Below are 24,673 nucleotides of genomic sequence, written 5' to 3' on the forward strand. Positions count from 1 at the left end.
TAGTGTTGTGACAAGTGTAACTTTAAATGCCTCAGTTTGGCGGCAATGTTAGGAAGTGTGACAAAAATTAAATTATTTGTCTGCTTTAACCATGGCCCTCCTTGGATTGCTAATGAGAGAAATTCTTGTTAAACACACGTTCTTTTCGATAGACTCCTTTACAGGTCCTCAGTTGGGAAAATGATTTATTATTTGTATCATAAAGGGCATGAAAGAGAGGGCTTTCCCTTATTTTCTCTGCCTCGTATCTTTTTATGTCTTTAGCTGATGTAACAGGTCATTGCTCGTGTTCCAGCGTAAAACGGAAAGATGCCCTAAAATGAAATCACCGGGGTGAGCAATCCCGACGAGCGCCTTTCCTGCCTGTCGATATGCCTTCTAAATTAATGGGCACGGAGAGCTCATTTAGGTGCTCCAACCGCGGGGGAGCGTTCGCAGCACCTTCCCTGGAGGTGACAAAAAAAAAAAAAAAAAAAAAAATCAATCTGCACTTTTATTTCGGGCTGCAGAGCAACGAGTTCAGAGTGCCTAAAAATAAGTCCCTCCGCGTGCTCTGAAGGACCTGCCTCGGCGCGCTGCGACTCTGCGGCGGGGCGGGGAGAGCACCGAGGTCCCCGAGTCCCGGAGCAGGAGGATGCTGCGGTAAGCGCTTGGGGAGAGCTTTCATTCGAAGGAATCGGTTTTATGTTTGCATTGCTCTTAATGGCCGGCTGGTTTGGTGGGTGGCTTTAGGTCCCACCTTTGACCGAGGGCGTGCAGACCTTCCCCTTGTGCTGCTGGAGGATTCCAGCGCTGCACTCTCAGTGGGCGGTGGAGGCGGGGAGCAACTCTGCGCCCCTTCTCCTGCAGCGGGGTCACTCTGCATCCCGGGGGCGGCCGGGTTTGGGAAGCTGAGCTGGCGGCAAGGAGCTGGACTCGCTCGAAAGGGGCTCCTTCCTGATGGACAATTCTGGGATGTCCCCCTGCCCTAGGAGTTGCTTTGAGTTTCAGTGATCGCAGCCTGAATTAACGAACGAACATCTTGAAGTTGCATCCTTTCTGTTGGCTCCTCACGGGATGCTTTTGATCCTTCCCTTTTCGGCACTTGCCAATGCCTCGATGTTCTCCCACCCAAAGGGAATTAATCGCCGAGGTGGAATGAAGAGCACAGCACAGAGAGCAGGCATGGTCCAGACCTCACGGGACTAATTATGCTCTTAAAGGGTAAGAAAATAATCTTAGGTACATTGGGAAGAAAGTGTCTTAGTAATGCTATATAGGGTTACTGGCACGTCTCCTGTATTTGTGCATTTAATAAAAAACAGGAAGCCTTTCACAGCTACTTCTTGACCTCAAAAAGATCAGCAAGGAGCTCAAGAAAAGAAATTTAATACCAAATGAGTTTATCAAGTTTTCTTGACCCTTAGAGATGGGGAAAAAACAAAGGAAAGATGCACATGAAGTTCTTGAGAAATTCTAATACTAAAACACTCTCATGCACAAACTGCAAAGTCTCAAACCAGAAAGAGTTCAAAACCAAAGCAAATGAAGAGCACAGTATGAATTACAATAAGTGCCATCGCAGACACTGCAACGTGGCAGTCAAAGCTGATGAAGAGGACCCATGAAAGGAAAGGCGAGCGTCTGGTGATGGAAAGATCAAACTGTTGGGGAGGGGAATGTTTTGATGCGCCTAACGAGAGGCAGGACAAGAGGCAGCGGACCGGCAATACTGTCAGTGAGAGCAAAACATGAAAATAGACTCAAAATTGGTGACAGGCTGGGGTGGTTATAGCCACTGTGTTGATGGAAGGTGTCCTTGTGCCCTGACATACACACGTGCTTGTAGGACATCTCGTAGCAATCGCCGTATTCCTTGGGCAAAGATGGGACACTACTCGAGTGGCATCGCTGCGGACGGTGGCAGCCGGGTGTGGATGCAGAGCAGTTCCCTGCTGGGACTGAGGGGCAGGAGAAGGACCTCCCCGGAGGCCAGCAGGTCCGTCCTGGTGAGGATGGCCTCTGCCAAGGGCAGGGCGAGGGGACACGCCAGCCTTCGGGGGGGCTGCCCGGGGAGCGGCTGCCTGCGGAGCATCTCCTGCAGCCAGCGCTGTGATGGAGAGGGAGCGACCGGTCCCACCGGCGCTAACGAGGTGTCCACATCCTGAGCTGACCTTGGGAAAGACTTCCAAGGCAAAGGTGAGACATTAACACCACCTGAGAGACCCAGCGCCCAGCCGCGCAGGGGGGTGCCGGCAGCCGCCGCTTGCTGAGGCTGTTGCAATAGGTGTTAAGCTCGGAAAAAGACAAATGTCTGTCCTTCCCCCCCCCACCCCGGCTGTCGATCCCACTTCCCGGTGAGACCCAAGCTGTACGCACGCCAGGGAGGCAGCTACGAAGGGTGAAAAATCGTCGCCGAAAAGCTCTTTCCTCGGAGGGTAAGACTGACAGACAGACAGTGACGCGGTGTACCATCTCCCCCCGTCGTGGTGCAGACGGCGCTGTGTACGCATCAGATTTAAAGAGAAGTAGTGCCTCTTTTTATCAAGCGGGCTTAATAAAACAACAATAACGTACATTCAGTTATAGCTCTGCTAAACATATCCTTTTTTATTGCTTTTTCGGGAGTTCAAAGCATTAGCATAAAACAATCGAGGAGGTTTTTTTTTTTTTCCTAAGAGAGCGGGTGCCTGTTTACAAACTCATTTTATTTTCACAATATTCCATTGTTATTTATTTCAGACAGAAAGCTGTCAGATGAATGCACTCCCTCATGCAGGACAGCTTGCTTTATTGCCTGTTATTAAGACATAACATATATAACCTGACAGGCACTGCCCACGTCTGCATTCCACCAGTGAAAGGCAAATTAAGTAGAAAATGGAGATCTCCAATATTTCTTAGGGCTAAAGTGATATTAGTTTTTAACTCATTTTGTATTCATAGAGGATCCTGCATGTTCGCAACACACCCGACAGAGTAAACTGTCCAAAGGAAAAGGCTTTTTTAAATTCTTGTACCAACTACTGCCGTGAAATTCAGACTTTAGAAGTACAGGAGTTACCAAGTCCCCTCCTATAAACTGGTGCCACAAGAAACCTTTTAGAAAACAAACGTTGCAGGGAGGGAATAGTGGTGCAGGGTGGGAAGCTTCAAGCCCATGCCTAAAATCACCCAACAAACCACCCTCAGCCCCCACGGCCCCAAATCCCAAACCCCAGCACTGCGATCGGCCCCCCCCCCTCCGCCTTCCAGGGAAAGCCATCACCGCTTCCAGAGGAGGCACGCACCCTGGCAAAAACAGGGGTTGGGTTTTTTTAAGCTGTATCAAATCCCTTTTTCTTTGGTGCGGGTCTCCAGCTGGCGGCAGGACTCGCTTCTCGCCTTTCTCCTTTTCACCGTGACATTTGCGTCACGGTCCAAAACGCACCAGCGAGTGGTCCGGCGCTGACCTTCCCCGCTCCCCCCGCGCACGGCTTTGCCCTTTGCCCTCAGCGTTCCTGAGCGCCTTTGGAGGAACGCAGCGACGTCTTTGGCAGGGTCTTGAAAACAATACGCTGTACAATAGTGTCTTCCTAAAAACTATGACTGAAGCCCACTGTTCTGCCCTACTGGAGTTCAAATAACAGCGGTTTTAAGTGCTAAAGCGCTGGCTGGTCTTGGTGCAAGTAGAAGTACAAGTGAAACGGCAGCAATACCTTCCCCATCACCCGCGGGTCCAGTCATACAAGCCAAGTTAGTCACATTTTCTATTATTATCATTGATTTTTTTTTTCTTTCCTTTTTTTTTTTAATATTTTTCTCCTCCCCAGGACCGAATTGCTAAACTTGGTCAGTGTCAGAAGTCGCTCTGGAAGAAGCATCTGCAGGAGGTAGGCAGGAGGTAGGACCGTCACATTCTCTTTTACTGGCTCTTCACCTTTTCCTCTGCTACTTTCCCAATAACAACTTATTTTTTTGCCAGTGCTCAAGTCAGTTTTATTCTTGAAATAAATATTAACTGAATTAACATGAGATGAGGAACAAACAGAAGTCAATTTAAAGGAAGACGAATCTGACCGCTGGGGGAAAGGTGTCCACCTACAACCATCTGAAAGGGCAAACTCGATTGACCCAAGAAAAATTCCATCATTCTTGCCCCTTGTGTATACACTTGTGAACATGTTGGCATTACTATTAGCCCCTACTGCAGCTTCTGGGTCAGCCCCCTAGTAACGAGGGTAGAAACCCTGCTTTAAAAGCTCAAAGTAGATGGTTCTGTTTTGCCTGTGTGTCCAGCGAGGAGGTTTTATTGCTATTAAAGTCTCCTGCTCTATGGGAAGCAACAGCATTTAATGGGAAGCGATTCTGCCCCTTCTGCTCTGGTGAGACCCCACCTGGAGAACTGCCTCCAGCTCTGGAGCCCCCAGCATAGGAGAGACATGGACCTGTTGGAGCGAGTCCAGAGGAGGCCATGATGATGCTCCGAGGGCTGGAGCACCTCTGCTGTGAGCACAGGCTGAGGGAGTTGGGGGGTGTTCAGCCTGGAGAAGAGAAGGCTCCGGGGAGCCCTTATTGCGGCCTTCCAGTCCCTAAAGGAGGCCTACAGGAGAGCTGGGGAGGGACTTTTTACAAGGGCACGTAGTGATAGGATGAGGAGGAATGGCTTCAAACTGGAAGAGGGCAGATTTAGATTAGCTATTAGGAAGAAATTTTTCACCATGAGGTTGGTGAGCCCCTGGCGCAGGTTGCCCCGAGAAGCTGTGGCTGCCCCATCCCTGGAGGTGTTCAAGGCCAGGTTGTACGTGGCTTGGAGCAACCTGGGCTGGGGGGAGGTGGCCCTGCCCAGGGCAGGGGGGCGGAACGAGGTGGTCTTTAAGGTCCCTTCCAACCCAAACCATTCTAAGATTCTGTGATTCTGTGTAAGGAACAGGCAACCCGCAGGGGAGGAGGGGCCATGCAATTTAATCCTAAACAGTGGTATACTAAATAAATTATTCTACCCTCGGGTGCTGCCCCTGCCCCAGGCACATCTGCAGGACTGGGTCCTGGCTATGTCCGTACCCCTCCTCTCCCTCCTGCCCTGATTTCTGCAGAAATAGACCCGGGTAGATGTGTTTGTCAGGATTTTAGTCCCAGGGCAGCAACGGCACCATGAGGGAAACTGCTCCTATCCTGCCAAGAAGTGCCAGTTACCAGAAATACTATGAAAAACACACACAAGGATTCTTAGATGCAGTAAATCCCTGTGTGTGCAAAGATATAATACAGATGAGCAACACTACTTTGAAATATTCTACTATCCCTCAATGTAATAAATATTTTATTAGAGTAATAGAAAAAAAATGCATACAGATAACCATAGGATACACACACAACTGGAAGTTTAAGGATAAATTTCAAACTTTTCAATATGAAACAAGGTACTGGGTACATATCTCATGGAGATATATAACTAGAAATTAAATAGTACAATGCAATCGCGTGAAAATGGCAATACAGGAACATGGACTAGAATTTTGTGGAACAAGAATAGAAAGATTCACCCTTTGTTGCATGAAACATAACTATATACTTACTAGTAACACCTGGTTTTCCATCTCCCACCCACCCCCCCATTTGCAAGTGTCTGAAAACATCACTGGTTAGCCACATTGAAAAGCAACTAGCCATTTATAACTATGTATGTACAGTATATACAGATCTTGCTTACTTCAACAGTTAGCACGTATTTTCATCTGGATGTGACACTAATAAGGTAATTTGCTATCTGAATGCATATCAAGGTATTTTTTCTACAGTGCTACCATAATTTCATTAATGCTGGTTCTCTCCCTTTATATTTCTGTGTGTTGTAATAATACCATGAGATTAAAAAAGAAAGAAACCAAAACCCTCTTTAAAAGGATATGCTTTATGTCACATGAACACTTGCTCTACCATGTACGTGGGCAGCTCTCTACAAGGTGTCTAAAAGGCTGATTTGACTCAACTCACAGCTGTAGAAAGCAAATATACCAGGTTTAATGTATCTTTAATATATATTGCTATGAAAGAAAGCATAGATTTCTCTATAATAGCAATCCTGAAATGTCTTTGTGTATTTTTTTATTATAACCTATAGTATTGCCATAAACTTACCAGACTCCTATAACAGTAATGGGGTGCATTAGAGTGCCAGACCAGGTGAAATAGTATTGAATTGGTTAAAAAGCAGCAGGAACGAGAGTTATGAATGTAACACCGAATTAAGGATGAGTTTACAGTGTGGTAGACAAAGGAGCTAGATAATTTGGGGCTGCATATCTGGAAGCACCACATCACAAGGTAGGGAGGTGGTAGTAGTCCCTTTTCATAAGGCCATGGTGCAACTGCATTTCCATAATGCGTACACAGCTGGGCACTTTGTAGTGAAACACACTGACAGGAGTTTGGAGAAGGGCAATAAAAATGATCCTGAAGGTGGGAGAACTTGGTTATGAATAAAGAACCTGGTTAAGAAATATGAGATGGGGATATAAGGAAATTAACATCTAAATCTATTGATGGAGAGGAAGTTTAGGTGTTTGCAAAGGTGCATAAACGTACACGGCGATAAAACAGAGAGTCTTCTTTGAAACATGTCTGTGAAATCACTTCTTAAGAGTGGAAGCCATGCCTCTTGGACACCCCGACGCGGACTGTGCAAAACTAACATCCATACTGGGAATTCTCTCTACCTTCCAGCTTTGATTTCTTGCTAAATTTGTAATAAATTACATAAAGGGCCTTAAGAAAATAGATCTAAACCTACCAGATTATGACACTGTCTTAAGTACCGCCACTTGGTTGATGTGTTATCATCCGATTGAAATGCCATGTCTCTGATTTCATCTTTCTTATGCAGAATGTTATTGTAACAACAGAGAACATACCCCAAAATATTGAGTGTCACTGCAAAAATGGAGTTTCTCACTGAGCTAAGCTCTTCCTCATAACTCTGGTCACAGTGCCATTGCTCTCCCTCTCTCTTACATTGTATCTGAAGTATGTAATATGTAAACTCCTTTGGTTCAAGTATTAAGGCATTTTAAATTCCTTTTTAAAGGATTTGCTAAACTTTATATGATATTTTTACTTCAACCTACAGTGAAATATAAAGAATTTAAAAACACGTCAGGATAGAAGAAAAACATGCATTAACCACTGCAGTTTCTTTTTAAAAAAGCACTTTTCTGTAGTAACTGATTCTTCTTTTTTTTTTTTTTTCCCCCAGCAAATGAAAATGTATCATCACAACACTGAATTAAGAGTCAAGGAAAATATTGTCGGTAAGAAGCTGGATACGGTGAAGATATTCAAGACTGATGGACCAGAACCTCTTGCATCCATACCTGTGACAAATGAAAAAGGTCAGGATTAAATGAAAGCATAGGTCAAATTATTATTCTTCCTAGATGCTAAGCAAAAATGATTGTAAGTTTTTATTTCTGACAAGCAATTAAAATTCACAAAAATACACTAAATATTTTAAACCTAGAGAAATGTATTGCAGAATGCTGATATTGTACAAATGGTCTTTATTTTCAAGGTAATAATAAAAGAAAAAGGAGAAAAGTAAAACAATCTAACATTTTTAATACCAATTTACATGGTAATTTACCAGTTCAATAGAATGAAGTTTGTCATGCGTAAGGGCATGAAGACTGTTAATTGCTTTTCTTTTTATTACGTTATTACCGTGCAACATACGACAATGAATTATTTTTTTCTCCCCATCCATAAGGACTCAATTCCTGCAAAGACAAGCAGTGACAACTGCTGGGTGTCAACTGCAAAGTCAGTAATGATTCCCTACAGTAAGGCAGAGACGTGCCTCTCTGTACCGTGCCTGGTATAAAGGAGGTTCTCATATTGGTTGGGGACTCTGTATAAGCACGTGACAAAATAATAGTGATTGAGCTTCAACCTACTCGCTAGTCTGGGAATCAGGATCTGATCACTGCTAGTGCCATCTCCGCCATCAGTTGTTGCTTTTACTTCTATAATGTAATCTTCGTTAAACTGGAGCAGAAGTTCAGCCGTGGTCTTGTCCGTGTTGAGCACGTTCATATTGGTCTGACTGCTGGTCCTGTACAAAACCTGCAACGCGAGCAAATAGCTGTAGCGTGTCATCTCTGCCACTAGGACCTGCCCTGCATTTTTTATTTGCGTTCCTTAGAAACAAGGTTTCAGTCTTTAAAAAGATGCAATGAGAGAAAAGATCCAATTTTTTGGTTAATATTATAGTGCAGAATTACATTTAAAGAAAGAAGGTAACATCAATCAAGCTCTTTTATTCCGGCTTTAATCTAAAATGGCACAATGTATAATGATAACAAATGAATAATATATTCTGTTGAGCATCTCAATAATGTATTGTTCTATAAATTATCCCACCATTTAGAATCTGTCATTATCTAGATCAGCTGCTTACGCTAGTACATAGTTTAGGAAGGAGAGAACTAATCAACATTACAGACTATGTTGGGAGATGTTCTGCAAGAGCCGAGGGATTGTTCTCTCATGAAACCTAACTGCGTTCGGCGGTGGCCAATGTTTTAAAGCATGGGAGCTACATCTGAACGTCACAGCCCTCTGCTCAATGTGATCAGGCAAGAGGAAGGATTTCAGAGCAGCCCTGAAGGCTTGATGAGCCCCAGGGGTCCCTAGCGCCACGACTGGTCTAGGAATAGAGAGGGGGATGTCCCGGCAGAGTTTTAAGAAAATATGAGGATCCAGTGCATTCACCTGGCAGAATTCCACAAACTGCCAAGCAGGGATGCTTGGAAGTATCCCAGTGCAAAAAGCAGCAATCCCAACTCTTCCAAAATAACAGCAATAATGATGAAATGGAAAAATATGCAAGGCCACGGGACTTCAGACACACGCTGCCACGCTGGAGTCACGCTCCCTAATGCCATGCCTCGTTATACAAAGCCCTCGGCGGGACACAGGCGTGTGGCTCACTTCCACGGCGACCGCGCTACAGCTGCTCGGGCATTTTTCAATGTCATTTGTTTGCTCTTCTCTTCCTGGAAAGCCAACTTTTGTTAACTGCACAGACCCCTTAAGTGCTTTACTTCAGTAAAATTAACCAGCTTTATCCAAATTCAGCTTATCCTTGTGTACTTAGCAATGTTTTTTAACCACAGGGGGACCCGAAATTGTGGGATACAGAGTAATGCAGTTTGAAACTCTACATGGTGTGTTTGTAGGTAAGCTGCCGGCTATGAAACTAGGTGGCTTACCTAAGCTATAAACATGTATTTCTTGCCAATACAACTCAGAACACTGCATGCTCAGATCTTCAGCATCGATCTTTTATGCAGGAATATATCATACGGGACCCAGCTGTACGCAGCTCTTCAAGAACATCCTCAGCTATTCTCTTAAACGTGCTTAAGATATATGACATATTTAAATACTTGTATATTTGTGCGCTGACCAGATTTAGAGTAGATGTAGCAATGGAATTTCAATCAAGACAATGAGCATGATCCCGCAGTAGGTATGAAGAAAAAGGTTTAAGAATATCAGTTTGATATACGTGGTACTAATAAATATAGCTGGCCAGCAATGGAAACTATAATCCAAGATTTAGCTGATGGGTATTTGGTTTCTTTCAAAATGTTATACATTTGGATAAGTGTTATACATTTATAATAAGTGTTATATATGTGGTAAGTGTTGTATATCTTATAACAACCAAGTGTTACACATTTGGACAAGTGGGATCCCCAAAGCTGCAGCTCCTGGCGTTGTTTGCACGAGGAGGAGAAGGCTTTTAGTGTACCATTAATGGTAAGAGGAGCGCAGTTTATGAAGACAGAATACGATTTAAATCTATAAAAAGGAGCCACTACTGAAATGGTTTAAATGTTTTGTTTTCTGTATCTTCTGACCTTACTGCCTTTGCAAATAGACAAGAAAAAGCAAACTGTAGATTGTTTTCAGATATTTTACAGGTCTGTTCTCACTTGCCTTATACCCAGTCACCTCGGACTCGTTCTCCATAGCTCTTACTTCCTCCCAGCTGAGGATTACTCTGGAGTCAGTGACATTCCACATCACGTTTCCTGGCGGTTGACTGGGTGCTTCAAATACATAATAAAAGCATGACTTTAATGTAATTGGCATTAGTGATTTATTCTACAGTAGGAAATAATAGTTCAGGTAATTGACTGTCATTACATGTTGGATAGAAAAGCAACTCAAATGCAGCCTCGCTGTTTGTACACTTTATGGTTCAGAGACTAAATTGGAAAAACAGAAGGAAGGAAAAATAGAATGGTACATAAATGTTCTTTCTGAAGTTGCATTATCTGTTGATGGTCCTTCACTAACTACAGCCAAACAAAAGCATATGTCTTAGGACATGGGTGATCAATTAGAGCAAACTCTAATGAAACCAATAATGGTAACAGACAATTTCTAGTTATTGTGTATTGCCAAGAATAAGCAAATACTTCACAATAGATTACTTGTTAGACAAATTTAGTCTTAGTATGCTGATTTACTTTTACATGTTTTTAGTGTAAAAATATTTGACAGATTTTTTTTGTTCTTCTTTTAACTCGAGGTGTGATTTTGAACCGCAGTCTGTACCATTTCTGTACCTGCAGCTGGAACAATAGTGGGATTCGGCCAAGGAAATCTATTGGGGTTTTTTTGTTCATTAACAATCTGAGGCTGTTATTTTCAAAAGGAGCGGTATGCTTTTGGCTGTACACTTTAATGTATCTTGAAACTGCCAAGCTTTCAGGGAAGGCGAAGGTAAGTACAAACCTCTTCAGATGCCTCAAGTTGGTTTCCCAGAAAATGGGTCATGCAGTGACACAATCAACAATTAAAATCTTTTCTAAATGTGTTAAGGAAAACAATTTACTGTTGCTGTCACCTAGTGGAGGCAACTGCTGCTTAGGTGGACTGCGCTACGCTTTGATGCTCAAGGTTCCAGTATTAGACACTGACAGTGGTTTTAAACACTCCTACGCCTGTGCTTATGTGTTTTTTTTCTCCCCCCCCCCCCCCCCCCCCCCCTTTATTTTGCAACACTTTCACACAGGTAGCTAGCTCCCTACTTTCCATGAGTGGTCAGGTCAAAACCCACCTAGAATTATACTTCTTAACACAAACTAGACACAAAAATGTAAGAGTGAGACTTAAAAGGATTATTCTAAAGTCAAACAACCATTCACAGATACATTTTTCCAGTGTTTGCCTTGTTCTATATACTAAATAGGATTTAAACTGATGCACTAATAGCCACTTCTTGTAAATGTAAGAGGAGATTGTTTTACTCCTGAGAATTAAGTATTACAGCATATATATGAATAGTTTTCACACTGAGATATTAAAGCTGAATTTCAAAAGATATGAGTCATTGTTTTAAAACCACAACAAAATATTAATATGACATCTGAAAAAATGAAGAGTAATTATATATATATATAAAAAAAAACAAACGTAAAGCCTCTGTCTCTGTCTACCACTTGACTTATGGAAGTGATTCAGAAGGCTACAATTCACTTCAGATACCAGAATCTCCAAAAATCTTCAGTGTTCAGAACTGCAGAACTTGAATTTGTAATAGGTCAGATCCTGAACCACCATGTCACACAAGTACACGTCCAGTGCTAAGCGTGCAAATAAGCTACATGGATTTCTCTGAGACTCCTCAGATGCTTAAAGCTGGTTGTATACACTGGTATTTCTCTGCATTAGAAACAATGGGCAGAGCATTTTGTTGTATTTTAAGACCTTCTAAACATGAAATAATTGTAACATCTTGCCTTATAACCTTAGGCAAGTCTTCCCCAGCTACTTGCCATTTTATATAGCAGTATTTTAGAAAACAAAACTACACTTGTTATTTTGGGTTAGGAACGTGAGTATTTATTTCAACTATAAAAGGAAAGATACTTCTGAGGTCGAAGACAAACACTGAATTTGCAACCTTGAACTATACTGCCAATTGAAGTTAAGTATTTGTGTTTCTTGATATGGTTAATAGTTACTAACAAGTATCTTGTAGGTTACCTGGTGAATGTAAATACAATGTGCATGGACACCCTTTACAGTGAAAAACATAGCAATATATTCAAGTTAAGGTAAAAACTGGGGTTGATCAAAATTCACACATTTGAATGAAAACTCAGCTTCTATTGCAGCAGTACAGAGAATTATTTGTCTTAGTTAATTCAACTAGTAGTTAGCAGAATCCTTCAGAGCAACATTAAACTGTACTGCAGTGGTTTTGCTCTCTTTATTCACCAGCAAGACACACTGACATAATGCAACTCAATTTTCTTTTTAGTTATTTGAAATAGCAGCGATCTTGACTAAGGGCCTGGTGCAGGTCCTCTTTAAATAGTGGGATCAGGTGCTTGTCCAGTTCTCGTTCACACATCCTAAAGGCAGGTGGTCACTAAAAAAAAGGACTGAACAATCCCTGAGCTGACCAGGCTGGCACAACCTCTAGCGAGCAGCCAGTAGCTACAAAGGCGATTAATTAGAGAAAACTTCTCATCGCACGTTACCTACAGGCAGTGAGTTACTGCAGATCAGCCAATTCATGGTAACTATACATATAATATATTCAAACTCTAGCAAATATGTTAATCTGAGTTAGTTTAGTCCTCAGTGACAGAGAATGACACTCACTTCTGCATACAATAGTTTCCAATAAACTAGTTTATTACATAATACTGATGATGCAACTGCTTCCGGTAGAAGGATGTTAATGACTATTCCAGGGAATTTGACCTTTCAGATGGATTTAATTGTACATTCTTGTGAGTCTGACGGAAATACTTCAAGATTGATGACCCTGATTCTGAGTTGTATTACAGCGCAAGAGCGTACTAAAAATATTTCCATTTGCAGAAAAATTAGTGCAGCCTTTGACAATCTGTTCTCCAGCTTAATTTCTCCTTTTAATAGTAAAGTGGCCTCTTGCGTAATTTGTTCAAGGGGAGACAATGGACACGAAAGATTGTTTTGCATGAATTCTGTGAGGATCATTGCAATTTCAAAAGCCATGCCCTAGAGAACTTATAAATATGTTATAAAACCCTGAACAACTCAACAAGTTGCTGTTTTTTTCCTTCCAAACAACAGAAATTTTTCTTTTAAAATTCTTCCAGTCACTAGAAGAATAATAAAGGGTCTATGCAGAGCTTATAGATCTTAGTTCAGCTCCACTGGCATAGTTGAGTTTTACTTACTCATCCCGCTAAAGTAGCGGAGGGTAAAAAATGGAAGATCTATGCTCGATTTGTGTAACTCCTCTAGTCTGTGTGAAAATTTAGGTCATTTATGCATATTGTGATTCTCAGTAATGTGCCTACTTTTCATTTCCCCACAAGTGCTAACACACCATTATGTCCCTCCCCACTTTAAATTCAAGATACTTACGTGTCTTTTTTGTTGTAGCATTTACTGTGGCACTAAAGGGACCTGCTCCGGCACTGTTATAAGCACGGACAGCTGTGTAGTAGGCCAAGTTGCTCTTCAAACCCGTTATTCGTATTGATGTCTCATTCCCTGCAGCTTTTACTCTGTTTGAAGATTCTTCTTTTCCACCATTATTCCAGTACCTAACCTAGGAGATGATATAAAACAAAGCCACTTAACATCTTGCATGGAATGGACTTCTCATTCACAGCATTGCATTTGATTCCTTTAAGTGCATTTTTTTTTCTCAGCTGAAAAAGGCAGAAATACATGAAAGTTTCAAAAATATGTTTACTATGTAAAAAAAATTCTTATCCTTCTGCCTTTCATGCTTGCTCCTCTTTTTAGTGTGACTGTAGGAAAAAGGAAACTGAAATATTAGATCTTGCTTGAATTAAAAAATGCCAAGATGAAAATCATGACTTCATGTAAAAAGTAAACACAGTTAAGTTAAACTCAGAAAACTGTATCTTACAAAATAGTTTCTTTGGAAGTAAATGTAATTCTGAAAAATATGTCCGTTTGAAAATACTGTTAGACACATAACTATCAGCACAAGAAGCAAAACACAATTTCATTGTGCTCTTCATTTTCAAAGATACTTAGAAGAAAATATCCTTCTTTTTGGTATAGGTGGGGCAGAAAGAAAGCGAAATGTGCAGTAATCTTTTGTAAATTAGTTATTTCTAGAGTCTAACACTATAGCTGTTTGCTTTGCTTTTCAAATATTTTTATGAAAAATTCCAGTGTAACAGAATATTGATTTCTGAATAGCTGGAAAATTTCTGGGCAGAAGGACCGGGCTGGAGAGATCACTTGTGTCTTGAAGTCTCGAGTCCTGTGGCCCATCAGCAGAGGCTTTCGCAGAACATCCTCCCCCACAGCCTGGCCTCCATTCACAAAACACTCTATATGGGCCCAGACCTAATGCCAAAAGCCACAGCTATGAACTGGCCCTGGAAGAGAACAGCGATGACAACATTCCCCATACTCTAGGGTCCTGCAGAAGTAAAACGCGCTGGGTTAAATGCTCAGTTGTGCTGCTATCCAGCTGCCTGCATAACCCCTCTGGGTCATGGCCCTTTACAATACCAAGACAAGGGAGTGTATTTTAAATGCGCTTACCTCATAACCCAGTAACCTTCCACTACTCATCTTCCAGGGAATGGCTGTCCAGGAGACCTCGATGACTGAGGATGACAGACTCGTCGCAGATACCCCAGAGGGTGCTATGCTGGGCTCTGTATTTGGAAATCAATAAATGAGAGAGCAGCAGCATTGGTGACTGTGGAAATAAACACGTTCCCATTCAAAGTGATCTCATTTCTATCAACGGTGGCTATATTATCTGATGAAACATTTCATGTTTAATATCTGGACGTAACTCAGTCAATCTGGAGCTAACTCAATCACATACCTTCTTCAGCTGAAAAAACTGTGGTTACTGAACTAAATGGCCCTTCTCCTTTATTGTTATAGACACCAACTTTGACTTCATATGGCGAAAATGGCAAGATGCTTTCATTCCTAAAGACGTATCTTGGTGTGTCAGGAGAGGTGACCACAGTCTGTATCCATGTTGTGGTGCCAAAGGGGCGGAAAGCAACAACATAGCCAAATCCTTCTCCGTTTTGTAATTCTTCAGGGATGGGCTGTGAAAAAAGCAACAGACGACAGAAGTCTGTGATGCTACATACAGCGCTGGACATATTTTGCAGGAAGAAAGTACCAAAAGACTAACATACACGATTGTAACCAGGTTCTGGTACTGAATTTGGGCTCATTCCATCAGTAAATTAACTCTGGTACAGCAGAGCAAAACGTCTTCCTCTGAACCTATTTTTTAAGGTTTGCACTTCAAGAAAAGAACAACTTTCAGGTATATTCCTTGTTTTCCACCAGGTATATTGTTTTTAGACACTCTTCAGTAAATACAATTTTTTTTTTCAATTTCATAATCCATAGTTCATGAAAAGATAAAAGTAGCTTAGTCAACTATTACAGAATCCAATACTGCCTTTGTAGAGTGGCTTACACCTTCCTCTGATGGGATTATGATTTGGTAACCACACAGAGTAGTCAATGTTAGTAACAAGAAGGTAACATTTTTTCACTCATTAAAAAGGGGATACATAGTATCAAGTAGTAGCTCATTGTTTGCATTGGCTAGCACACACAGCCGGAGTTAATGGCAGGAAAGCAAGAACTGCAAATTTGCTCTGAAAAGCATAATTCTTTGGCTTACCCTTTGAGCAATACCCCTTCCTCTTCCCCTGCCCTCCTGCCCCCTTTTTAGTGTTAACATTTGTTTGAGAACAGAAACAATTTCAGACAAATGAACTAAATTTCCCACTGATGGCTGTCTAGCACAGTAACACGTGAAAGCAAAAGAGGGAAGGCAAACGTGCATAGCTCCCATTACACAATGTTACCGAGCCACATACATCCTAGATGAGAACCTGCTGCAGCCAGGGAAATTCATGTTTTAAGAAGAGTTTGAATGAAAACAATCATTCTCTGAAGAAAATTGCTTGCCAGAAAACTTACATCCCATGTTATGACCAGTTCGGACCTGCTGCCTCCTCCCCCACTGACTTCAGATGGGGGGATTTCGGGAGCTGTGAAAAGGAAAGGTACAGCTGTTTACACTGTGTAGCTACAAGAGAGGACATCACACACGGTTAACCTCATGCGCTGAAGCTAACCCGGCCGCATTCATATTGCTTTTGCAAATCAAGGCTCGTGCTTTGGAGGCGGGGTGGGCAGTCCTGGAAAGCCCCAGCCCCTTCCTGCATTCACCCTGCTGTTTTTCATCCCAGGGGGCAGCAGATGTTTTTCTGAGCCATTGAAGAACCTCGCTAGCTTGCAGACTGAACCCCGTATACTCATGTTTATGAACTTCTAAATATTGAAGGCATCCTTCACTTTTTTTTTTCCAATACGGCTAACTTATGCAGATATATTGGGCAAGGGCCTTATTCCAAGTAGCTCCTGGGGTTTTAATTGATGTGCTCTGCTGAGCCACATACTTGTTACATGGAAGGTGTATGCTGATCAAACACTAGGAAGGAAAAAACCCTGTCAAAATTAACCTCTTTCCATCCGTTAGTACCTTCCGACTCTGCAGCACTGCCTGAACTGACAGAATTTGGCATACTAAATACAGTTTAAATGTATTTAGATGTTATGCTTCTGCGATGCTGAGTAATGCAAGACAAACTGTCCCACAGCAAAATGGAAAAATCATGAACAAACTAATTGGCTTTTATATATGATGGCAATTCCAAGCTTGTTTGCAAAGAGCCAAGGATATGAATGCTCCTTTTCTGTTAATATTCAAGACTCTCGAATTAAAAACAAATAGAAGAACCCACTAACCTGCCTCTTCAGTTCTTACTTTTTCTGAGGGTAAACTAGGTTCTCCACCTCCTATTTTGTTACTGGCAACTACACGAAATTCATATTCAACCCAGGGATTTAAATCCACTACTGTGGTTGTGAATGTTTTTCCATCGATCACATCTGGAACTATTACAAACAAAAAGGAAAAAAAAAAATAATAAGAACACGGTGTCCCTGGTCAAAAAACATTTCGACAGAGCCTGTAACAAGAATTGTGTTTTACCTGTTGTAACTCGCTGCCAGCCAACTGAAAAGGGTGTCCTTGCTTGTATGGTGTAAGCGGTTACTGGGCTGTGATTATCTGTGCCTTCTTGCCAGGAGATCTGAGCTGTGGTATCAGTTATTTCATCCACTTTCACATGTTCGGGGGGCCCAGGTGAGCCTAGAATCAGATTGAAAAATATGAAGGGGTTTGTAAAGTCAGTACCCTGGAAATCAGTAGCACAGCAGCATGGATTCTCATTTTATCAGCGCCGTGGGAGGAAGAAAACAATTCAGCTTGGAATAAGAACACTTGTAATTATTGTTTTACATTCACTAAGCTTAACTCTGATAAGCTAATTCTGAAATACTCCGAACTGCAGCACAGATGACAGGGTTTTGTTTTTTTTCCAAAAAACCTTTCTTCAGCGTGATCCTGATCTGTCTTTCCAATGTCTTTTACTTTAGTCCTCAATGTCCTCTTTTAATCTACTAATACATCTCTGTAGTCTGCCAATTTGTTATCTACAGCTGTTTTACTATACAATGCACCATAGCAATTTTTCAGCACAACATCCGATCAGCAACCCGAGCAGCAACGCAGTCAGGCAAGCTTTCTGCTGCCTTCTGGAAAATCCTGATTCTGGGCATCCTGGCAAAAATGCTGGGTTTTGTCTCATCTGCACCAGCAAAGGGGTTGAAATAACTCTCATTCCCTCTCGTCAGTGACTTGAAGGACTTTCAGTGAGAACCAATGTGAAGTCAAAATTTATTATATCCTTCGGCTCCTTATTTCTCTGAGAAAAATTAAGCTTAATCCAACAACTGAGCTAAAATTCTCCGTAACTGCAAGGTAGAATCACATAATTGAAGTCATAGATGAACTGGGTTTTGTAATCCACAGTATCAGTTGTTTCTGTAATCTACAATAGACAAAAGTTAGAAAATATGATTCACGGTAACTGAAGCTGAAATTTACCTCGTACGATAAGGTCCGCCGCCGATGCTACACTATCCACTTCTGTCTTCACCATACAAACATATTTTCCACTGTGTTTCAGCTGGATGTTTCTAATCATTAAATCTCCTGATGCACTCTGTTGAAATACAAAGCCCTTATTAACGTAAATGTACTACCTTGTAATTTAATATTAAGATTGTATTTGTAAATGGAAATGAAATTAACCAAAAATGTTGAAGATAAAGTTGCTCAAAAATTGCATTTGGCAGACAGCCTGCAGTGTAGCAACTTATTACCCGTCAGCTGCTCCATGGTAATTGTCTGTATTTTCCTAATAAACACAAGGTTGTGTCTCTCTTTCTACAGGAGAAGTAAGCTACAACATGGTTAGCTCGTACTGGGAACATACCTCCTGACTGTTACTAGGAACCATGAAGAAAGTCAGTGCCCTGTGTCCAACCCTTTGTCTCTAAGCCCTAAGAAAGAGAAAAACCCGGTTTCTATGGCCATTAACCAATTTGACTTCTAGACAGAATTTGTAAGTCTAGTTATCACAGATTTTTAAGGAGTTCAAATGTGTAAATGACAAAGCTGGATTTGGTTCATTCTACAGGTTATTTACAGGTTATTGTGATCACGCTTTCATTTCAAGGTTGTACGTTTTGGGCTAAATTCCCCATTTTACAAGTCTAAGTTCTATTCTTTGTTCTTCATTGAATATTTAATATTTGGTCATTTTTTTTCCCCATTGGTCGCTCTCATGTCATAGCATGTGCTTGATCTCCTGAATCAAGGGAAACATACATAAAACTTGAGTGATAACTAACTTCATATCATGTTAGGGCTCCTTGTGTACCATTTGTTTTCTACATCACTGAGTAGAGAACTTTGGCAGCCAGTGTCACTTTAAAAAAATCTCCTCTTTGTGTCAGGTAAATCACTGCTTTAACCCAGTTCACATCATATTTTCCAGGTGAAAAAATCTCTCAGTCAGACTGCAATTTTTAAAAGTTTTTATTTTTAATTTTCAGGAGAAGCAGATTTTCATTTGTGGACAGAATCCTATTTTTTGGATATTTTCAGCCACTCTGGCCATTCGATTGATTCGTATGCACACAGTAGTTTGGGTGAAAGGGGAAGACATGATCTGGAGTTTATTTTAGCCTTAATAAAAAAATAAAAGAAAGGCATAACCTTTCCAAATCGTTGGGCCAGCATTATGTCTCACTTCCTTATTCAACACAAGCTGAAAACAGTTCTGCCTGCTTCCCTTCCACGTGTGACACTACACACAATGCCTGGTCTTCTATGAAAACATAGCTGGAAGCATTTGCAGGACAATTCAGTGCTGATTGCCTACAATACATTAGAAATAGAGTTGAAGGCAATCTAAAATTGATCTACTTGATTGGAAGTGGGTATTCAGGGAATGACCAACAACAGCAATGCATACTCACAAGCAAATCACGTTTTATATGAACTTATTTTAGCAAACTAAATTTCAAATATCTCAACAAAGGGGACTGTCAAATAGAGCAATTTTACTTGAAGTAAAAACCACTGAAAAATTAACACTACATTTTAATTACTTTTTAGGTATTTTAGGCAAGAATCCAATGTAGAAGGCACCCCCACCTCCCATGGCCCCGCGGACAGTGCTATCCACATTCTTGCCTTCCCGGATTAAATCTTTGTCAGCGTGGACAAGTCCAGGTGACGGAAAGGTCACCTTCCTTCCTCCATGCTACACAGAATACAAATAAAGAGTATTCCATGCAGTACGAACAGCTGCAGAAATTGCTTTTGCTTCTCCTGACTGCATAACAACCTCAGCCATCACTGGGCTCTATAAGCAGGTGATACCCGAAACAGTTTAGAGGCAATCTGTTCAAAATTTTGGAATCTGCTTGTTTTGCCATATTCTTTGTATAAATCATCTGTCTAACAAAAAAAAGAGCAGTAAGACAGTGTTGCATCCTATATTTTTTGAACCATCTGGAAGACCAGGTGGTGGTCACATAACGTTCCCACTAAGTACTACATGTCGGAGACCTCAAGCATGCGTGACAGGGACTTCCAAGACATCATTACACAGGAATCTGTCCATTCAAAAATTATCTTCCTTTTGCCATGTTTACTACCAAGAAAGCTGAAGTTATTTCTGCACAGATATTTTCATGTAGCAAATGCACACTGCAACTATTGGAGGTCTTAGAACATATTTATGCCATCTTATTTACTTACCGTGACCCACATATAACTCCAGATGAAATTATTCCATTGACCTTAATGTGATACAAAGCCCATAAAATATTTTTGTGGATCTCGGTAACCTATAAAGTTTTGTACCCCGAAGCTCAACAAGCTGCAATCCCTCTTGACATGAATAAGAGTTTTTTTTAAAAAAAACCCAAATGTCTGTATTCCATAAAACCCCCTAATTCTGTCCCTTATGACAGATTTCCAAGTAAAATGTTCTAGATTCAGAGTTAGCCAATACTCACCCTGAATTTTTCTTCAGCACTGACTGAGAATTTTTTGTAAAAGACTACTTTTTTGATGCTTTTTTCCTCAGAGAGAAAAACAAATAAAGACATCTAAACAAGGCTTTGATTTGGAATTATGCCTGTGTTTGTTTTAGGAAAACGCTGGAATTTTTAGTGAGAAAAATACTGTATTTTGCAATCAGCTTATGAAGCCTTAATTGAGCCAGTAAAACTGTCAGATTCAGGTTTTGGTATGTTTTAACCTTTCCTTTCTAATATTACTATTTGTACACACAACCGGAGTACAGCTGGGGGGAAATATTACTAAATAAATAAAGTCCATGTAGCAATACTGGAAGGTAATGGGCTATGAAATCGGAGCATTCCCATTACAGCATGACAGATGGTCAGTTCGTAATTCTCACAACATTTCTGTGCAAATGTACATGATATATGAATATCTCATGGCTCCTACAAGGAAATCTCATCATCTCCACACGCACTTGTATTTAATCAATTGCAAACTGCAGAACAATCTGTGTGTTTGGTGCCTACTGATTAAATGCTAAATCTTTCGAGGTTTTACAGGCAAAAAGAAAAAAGTTAGGTGCTGAAACTTCACAGTTTCACAGGCAGTAGTGTCTAACCCACAGCTATTCCTCTACAGCAGGAGATCTGGCAAGAATATGTGAAAGGAAACTTTATGAAGGCTTATAATGGCCGGTTTCATGCTGATGCTCAGCTGCTTGTTTTGTTATCGCTTGGCCTTGGCTTGCACTGTAATAAGGCCTTTTGCTGTAATTGATTTCATTCTCTTGATACATCCTTCATCTGTCTTAATGCTTTACTTTTCATGTTTTGATTAGACGGCTAAATTTTAAAAACCATTAAAGTCACCATTTTCCCCCCGCCCCCATCACCCAGCAGCATCTCTGCATCCTGCATAGGAAATATTTAATGAGACGTATGGCTTCTCACCGGGGAGGATCAGGCAGGATGTGGAGGGATGCGCTAAGGATGAAAGTGCAGGAAAAACAAGGAAAGATGGGATATTTTGTTCAGCTTTAGGCTAGGGCTTACAAAGTCCGAGGCAAGTTCCTCAATCTATCATTGCCGTGTTTCATGTGATCTTGGGAAAATAACGTAGGGTCAGATACAGAAACAGAGGTAGGCACTTGCATTACTTCAGGTCAAAAATGTAAGGTGATGTGCAGCAAAGTAGCTCAATGAATGATTTCCCTCCAACACAGAAGAAAATGCGACACGCTCAAAAGAGAAGAAACATCCTAATTTACCACGCTGAAAAACAAAGTAAGCCTCTCTGTGCTGCATGAGGCAAGTAAAGAGAAGGTGTTTGCAACTTACCCCACCAACCTTCTCAAAGTGAGAAGCGTCTTTCTTGAAATCAGTGAGCGTTCCATTGAAATACCAGGTGAAGCTGATGTCCAGTATAGGATCATGCTGAACCTGGCAAGGCAAAACGACGCTTTCTCCGACAGTGACATCCATGTTGGAAGGTGCCAAGGTAATCCTGGTTGGCTCTGTTGAGAGCAGAAATATCAATTATTGGATTCCTGTATTGCTGAGCTTTGCTTGCTCCTAACACTCTACCATGTTCTTCAAATCTGATTAATGACAGTCACTTCAAATTATGCAGCTGGACTATAAATGCTGCTGCCCGACCCCTCTTGTCGGAGCATTGTGTCCTTGCACGTTTACCAGTGGGAGCCACTCAACACTGAAAAGGTAAATTTTAACCTGCTGTGTAGAGGCCAATACACTTTACAGAGCTAAATGCACTGCAACCCACAGCAATGAAATTACCATTTGAGAGTGTGTGTGGTTCTCGGGAATAACACTCATGATTTGGAGCAGGAAGCTATAGTAGCAGCCACTGGGAAGATTAAGAGGTGGGAGTGAGAGACGGAGCTAATAAAATCTGGAAACTAGAGGAAATCCACATAGGGTAGAATGCGTTGGATATCTGGGTCCATATATCATATAGAACATAAATAGTGTCATTAGGAACGGCTGCTTGTTATTCCAGAATCACATTAATAGAGAAAATTTTCAAGTAAAAGTAAAAACTGTAAAAATAAAATTTAATTATAGAAATCCTTTGTATAAGATTCTATTATTTGTATATAAAGGGACATGAATCATTCAGGAGCGCAGACTGAAAATGTGACACTGTTAATTCACTGAACAAAATAATTCTGTTTGGATCTATGAGATATATGGGATATGTAATGCAGTAGGATATTAGATAATTCTGAGTTTGGAAAATCTTTCAGATATTCCTATCTTTAAAAAAGAACATAATGAGGAAAGACATTCTTCAGACAAACTTCACAGAGTACTGGTCCTGCTAATTCAGTATCTCAGACAGCAGCTAGCCACGGATGACTTGGAGGAAGGGGCAAGGACCCTTTTAACAACAACTGTGCATAGAATTTGCTTGTGAAAGACTTGTACTGCTCGTGGAGTCCCTGAACACTCCTGCAGCTGGAGCCTCTAGCAGGTATTTTTCCATAAGCAAACAGCATATAGTTCCTTAGGGCTAAACAGATTTTGGACTGGAATATAAAATTACCTCAAATATTTTTTTGATTGCCATGGTTTTTTTATGAACAAATTAAAAAAAAACCACAAACAAATTAAAGGCATAATTGCACTGATTTAGTATTTAAGTAAGTGAGAGGAGGGAATTTAAATGTTCACAACTCCCTCACATCTGAGAAATATCTTTGTCAAAGGTAGAAAATCCCAGTCCCTTTCCTCTAAACTATAAAAAGATTTATCACAAATACCCTTTTATCTTTATATACCGTTAAATATGTATCTTCTCACACTCTTTTACTTTCCACCGCATTTAGTATTTTTTCAATAAGCAAACTCAGACTCCACATCATCGCAGGCTTCTGTTGCAGAGTTTGCAATTCAATTCACATCACCTCACAGATGACCCTCAGTTCCAGCTCACCTACCTGTAACTATTAAGTTTGTTGAGCCACTGGCTGTTCCAAACTGGTTTGCTGCCAGGCACGTGTAGCTTCCAGCATCAACTTTGGTCACATTGGCTATTCTTAGTCCTCCATCCTTTAATAACATGATTCTAAAAAATTATGAAGAGGTTTTCAAAGTTGCAGCATGGGTTTGTAGACAAAATGCTTTAATACTCATACTGTTACCTTAGATACATCAAACTGCATCAATTACCAACCTGATGTTTGAAAATCTTGTGGCCACGCACTGATGATATACAACAAATTTGAACCCGTCTGTATGTTACTCACCATTTTGGACACCAGTAGAACCACTGTTTAAGATGCATATCTGTGCATACGTATGTTTGTGCGTGTGAGAGAGAAATCCCACATTAACTCCATCTTTTTCAGCTGCACGGTTTGAAACTAGAGGAATTTTCAACTGCATTATTTTGTTTCTCCTTATGCACTCTTGCAGAGTAACTTTGAAATAACTGTATATCATTATCGTGATGATGCAATAGGATTTTTCATAAGCAATCCACATTTTGCACTTCCCAGGATTCACAGATAGAAGCCGAACACACGCTGCATTGAAGTCAATAGCTCACTTGAACGACTGACTCTCTAGAGTAGGGCTCAGCCCATGCAAGTATAAACTCAGTATTTGTTTTCTAAACAAACTGAGACAGAAATCTGCCACAGTGTGATCACCTACGCTGAGCAGGAGTGACCTGCAGACATGGTCAAGGTATGCTTCACGGAAGGACTTGAAGGAAATAAAATTCCCTCAACCCCACACAAACTCCACCAGTGAGAATCGTGCCTAATGGACAGCTAGCATGGAACAAAACAGAAAGATGCTTATAGAAGATGCAGAGAAAAGACAATTCACATTACTGATGTAGACAGAAGAGCACCGGCATCCCAACAGCAGAGATGACATCCTAGACAACAGCACTGGAGGGATGTAAAGGTAAGGCTAATTTTACTCCCTCTTTCCCTATTTCTGATCCTCCCATCTGTCATATCCTTAGATACAGGACCTTCTACCAGGTCTTCCCTTAGATGACCTGGAGCAGCTGTATAACTGTATATAAAATGTCCAGAATAACTAACAAAAAAATAAACAACATTCTCCTGATATGCCTAATTCTAGCTCCAATCACATCAAGCCATTTGAAGACACCAAATGAATCACA

General features: G+C 41.0%; 1 protein-coding gene and 1 long non-coding RNA gene across 2 annotated transcripts in view; one reads left to right on the forward strand and one right to left on the reverse strand.

Annotated features, from left to right (window-relative positions):
• The first annotated feature begins 1,143 nt into the window (after window positions 1-1,143).
• LOC309675312 lies at window positions 1,144-7,233 on the forward strand. Its single transcript, XR_014269481.1, has 3 exons — window positions 1,144-1,203; window positions 3,792-3,862; window positions 7,214-7,233. It is a non-coding gene; the product is annotated as an uncharacterized lncRNA (long non-coding RNA).
• CNTN3 (contactin 3) overlaps window positions 7,231-24,673 on the reverse strand; it is a gene marked incomplete at both ends in the record, with an annotated part of 83,397 nt that continues 65,954 nt past the window's right edge. Inside the window, 12 exons of the mRNA XM_082487596.1 lie at window positions 7,231-7,331; window positions 7,911-8,079; window positions 9,961-10,073; window positions 13,396-13,582; window positions 14,560-14,675; window positions 14,852-15,086; window positions 15,982-16,052; window positions 16,813-16,962; window positions 17,060-17,218; window positions 18,017-18,134; window positions 21,850-22,025; window positions 23,472-23,599. Coding sequence (XP_082343722.1) covers window positions 7,231-7,331; window positions 7,911-8,079; window positions 9,961-10,073; window positions 13,396-13,582; window positions 14,560-14,675; window positions 14,852-15,086; window positions 15,982-16,052; window positions 16,813-16,962; window positions 17,060-17,218; window positions 18,017-18,134; window positions 21,850-22,025; window positions 23,472-23,599 — 1,723 coding nt within the window. The remainder of the gene's footprint in view (window positions 7,332-7,910; window positions 8,080-9,960; window positions 10,074-13,395; window positions 13,583-14,559; window positions 14,676-14,851; window positions 15,087-15,981; window positions 16,053-16,812; window positions 16,963-17,059; window positions 17,219-18,016; window positions 18,135-21,849; window positions 22,026-23,471; window positions 23,600-24,673) is intronic.

This window comes from Vanellus vanellus (assembly GCF_965231255.1).
Source record: "Vanellus vanellus genome assembly, chromosome: 9".
NCBI lineage: Eukaryota > Metazoa > Chordata > Aves > Charadriiformes > Charadriidae > Vanellus > Vanellus vanellus.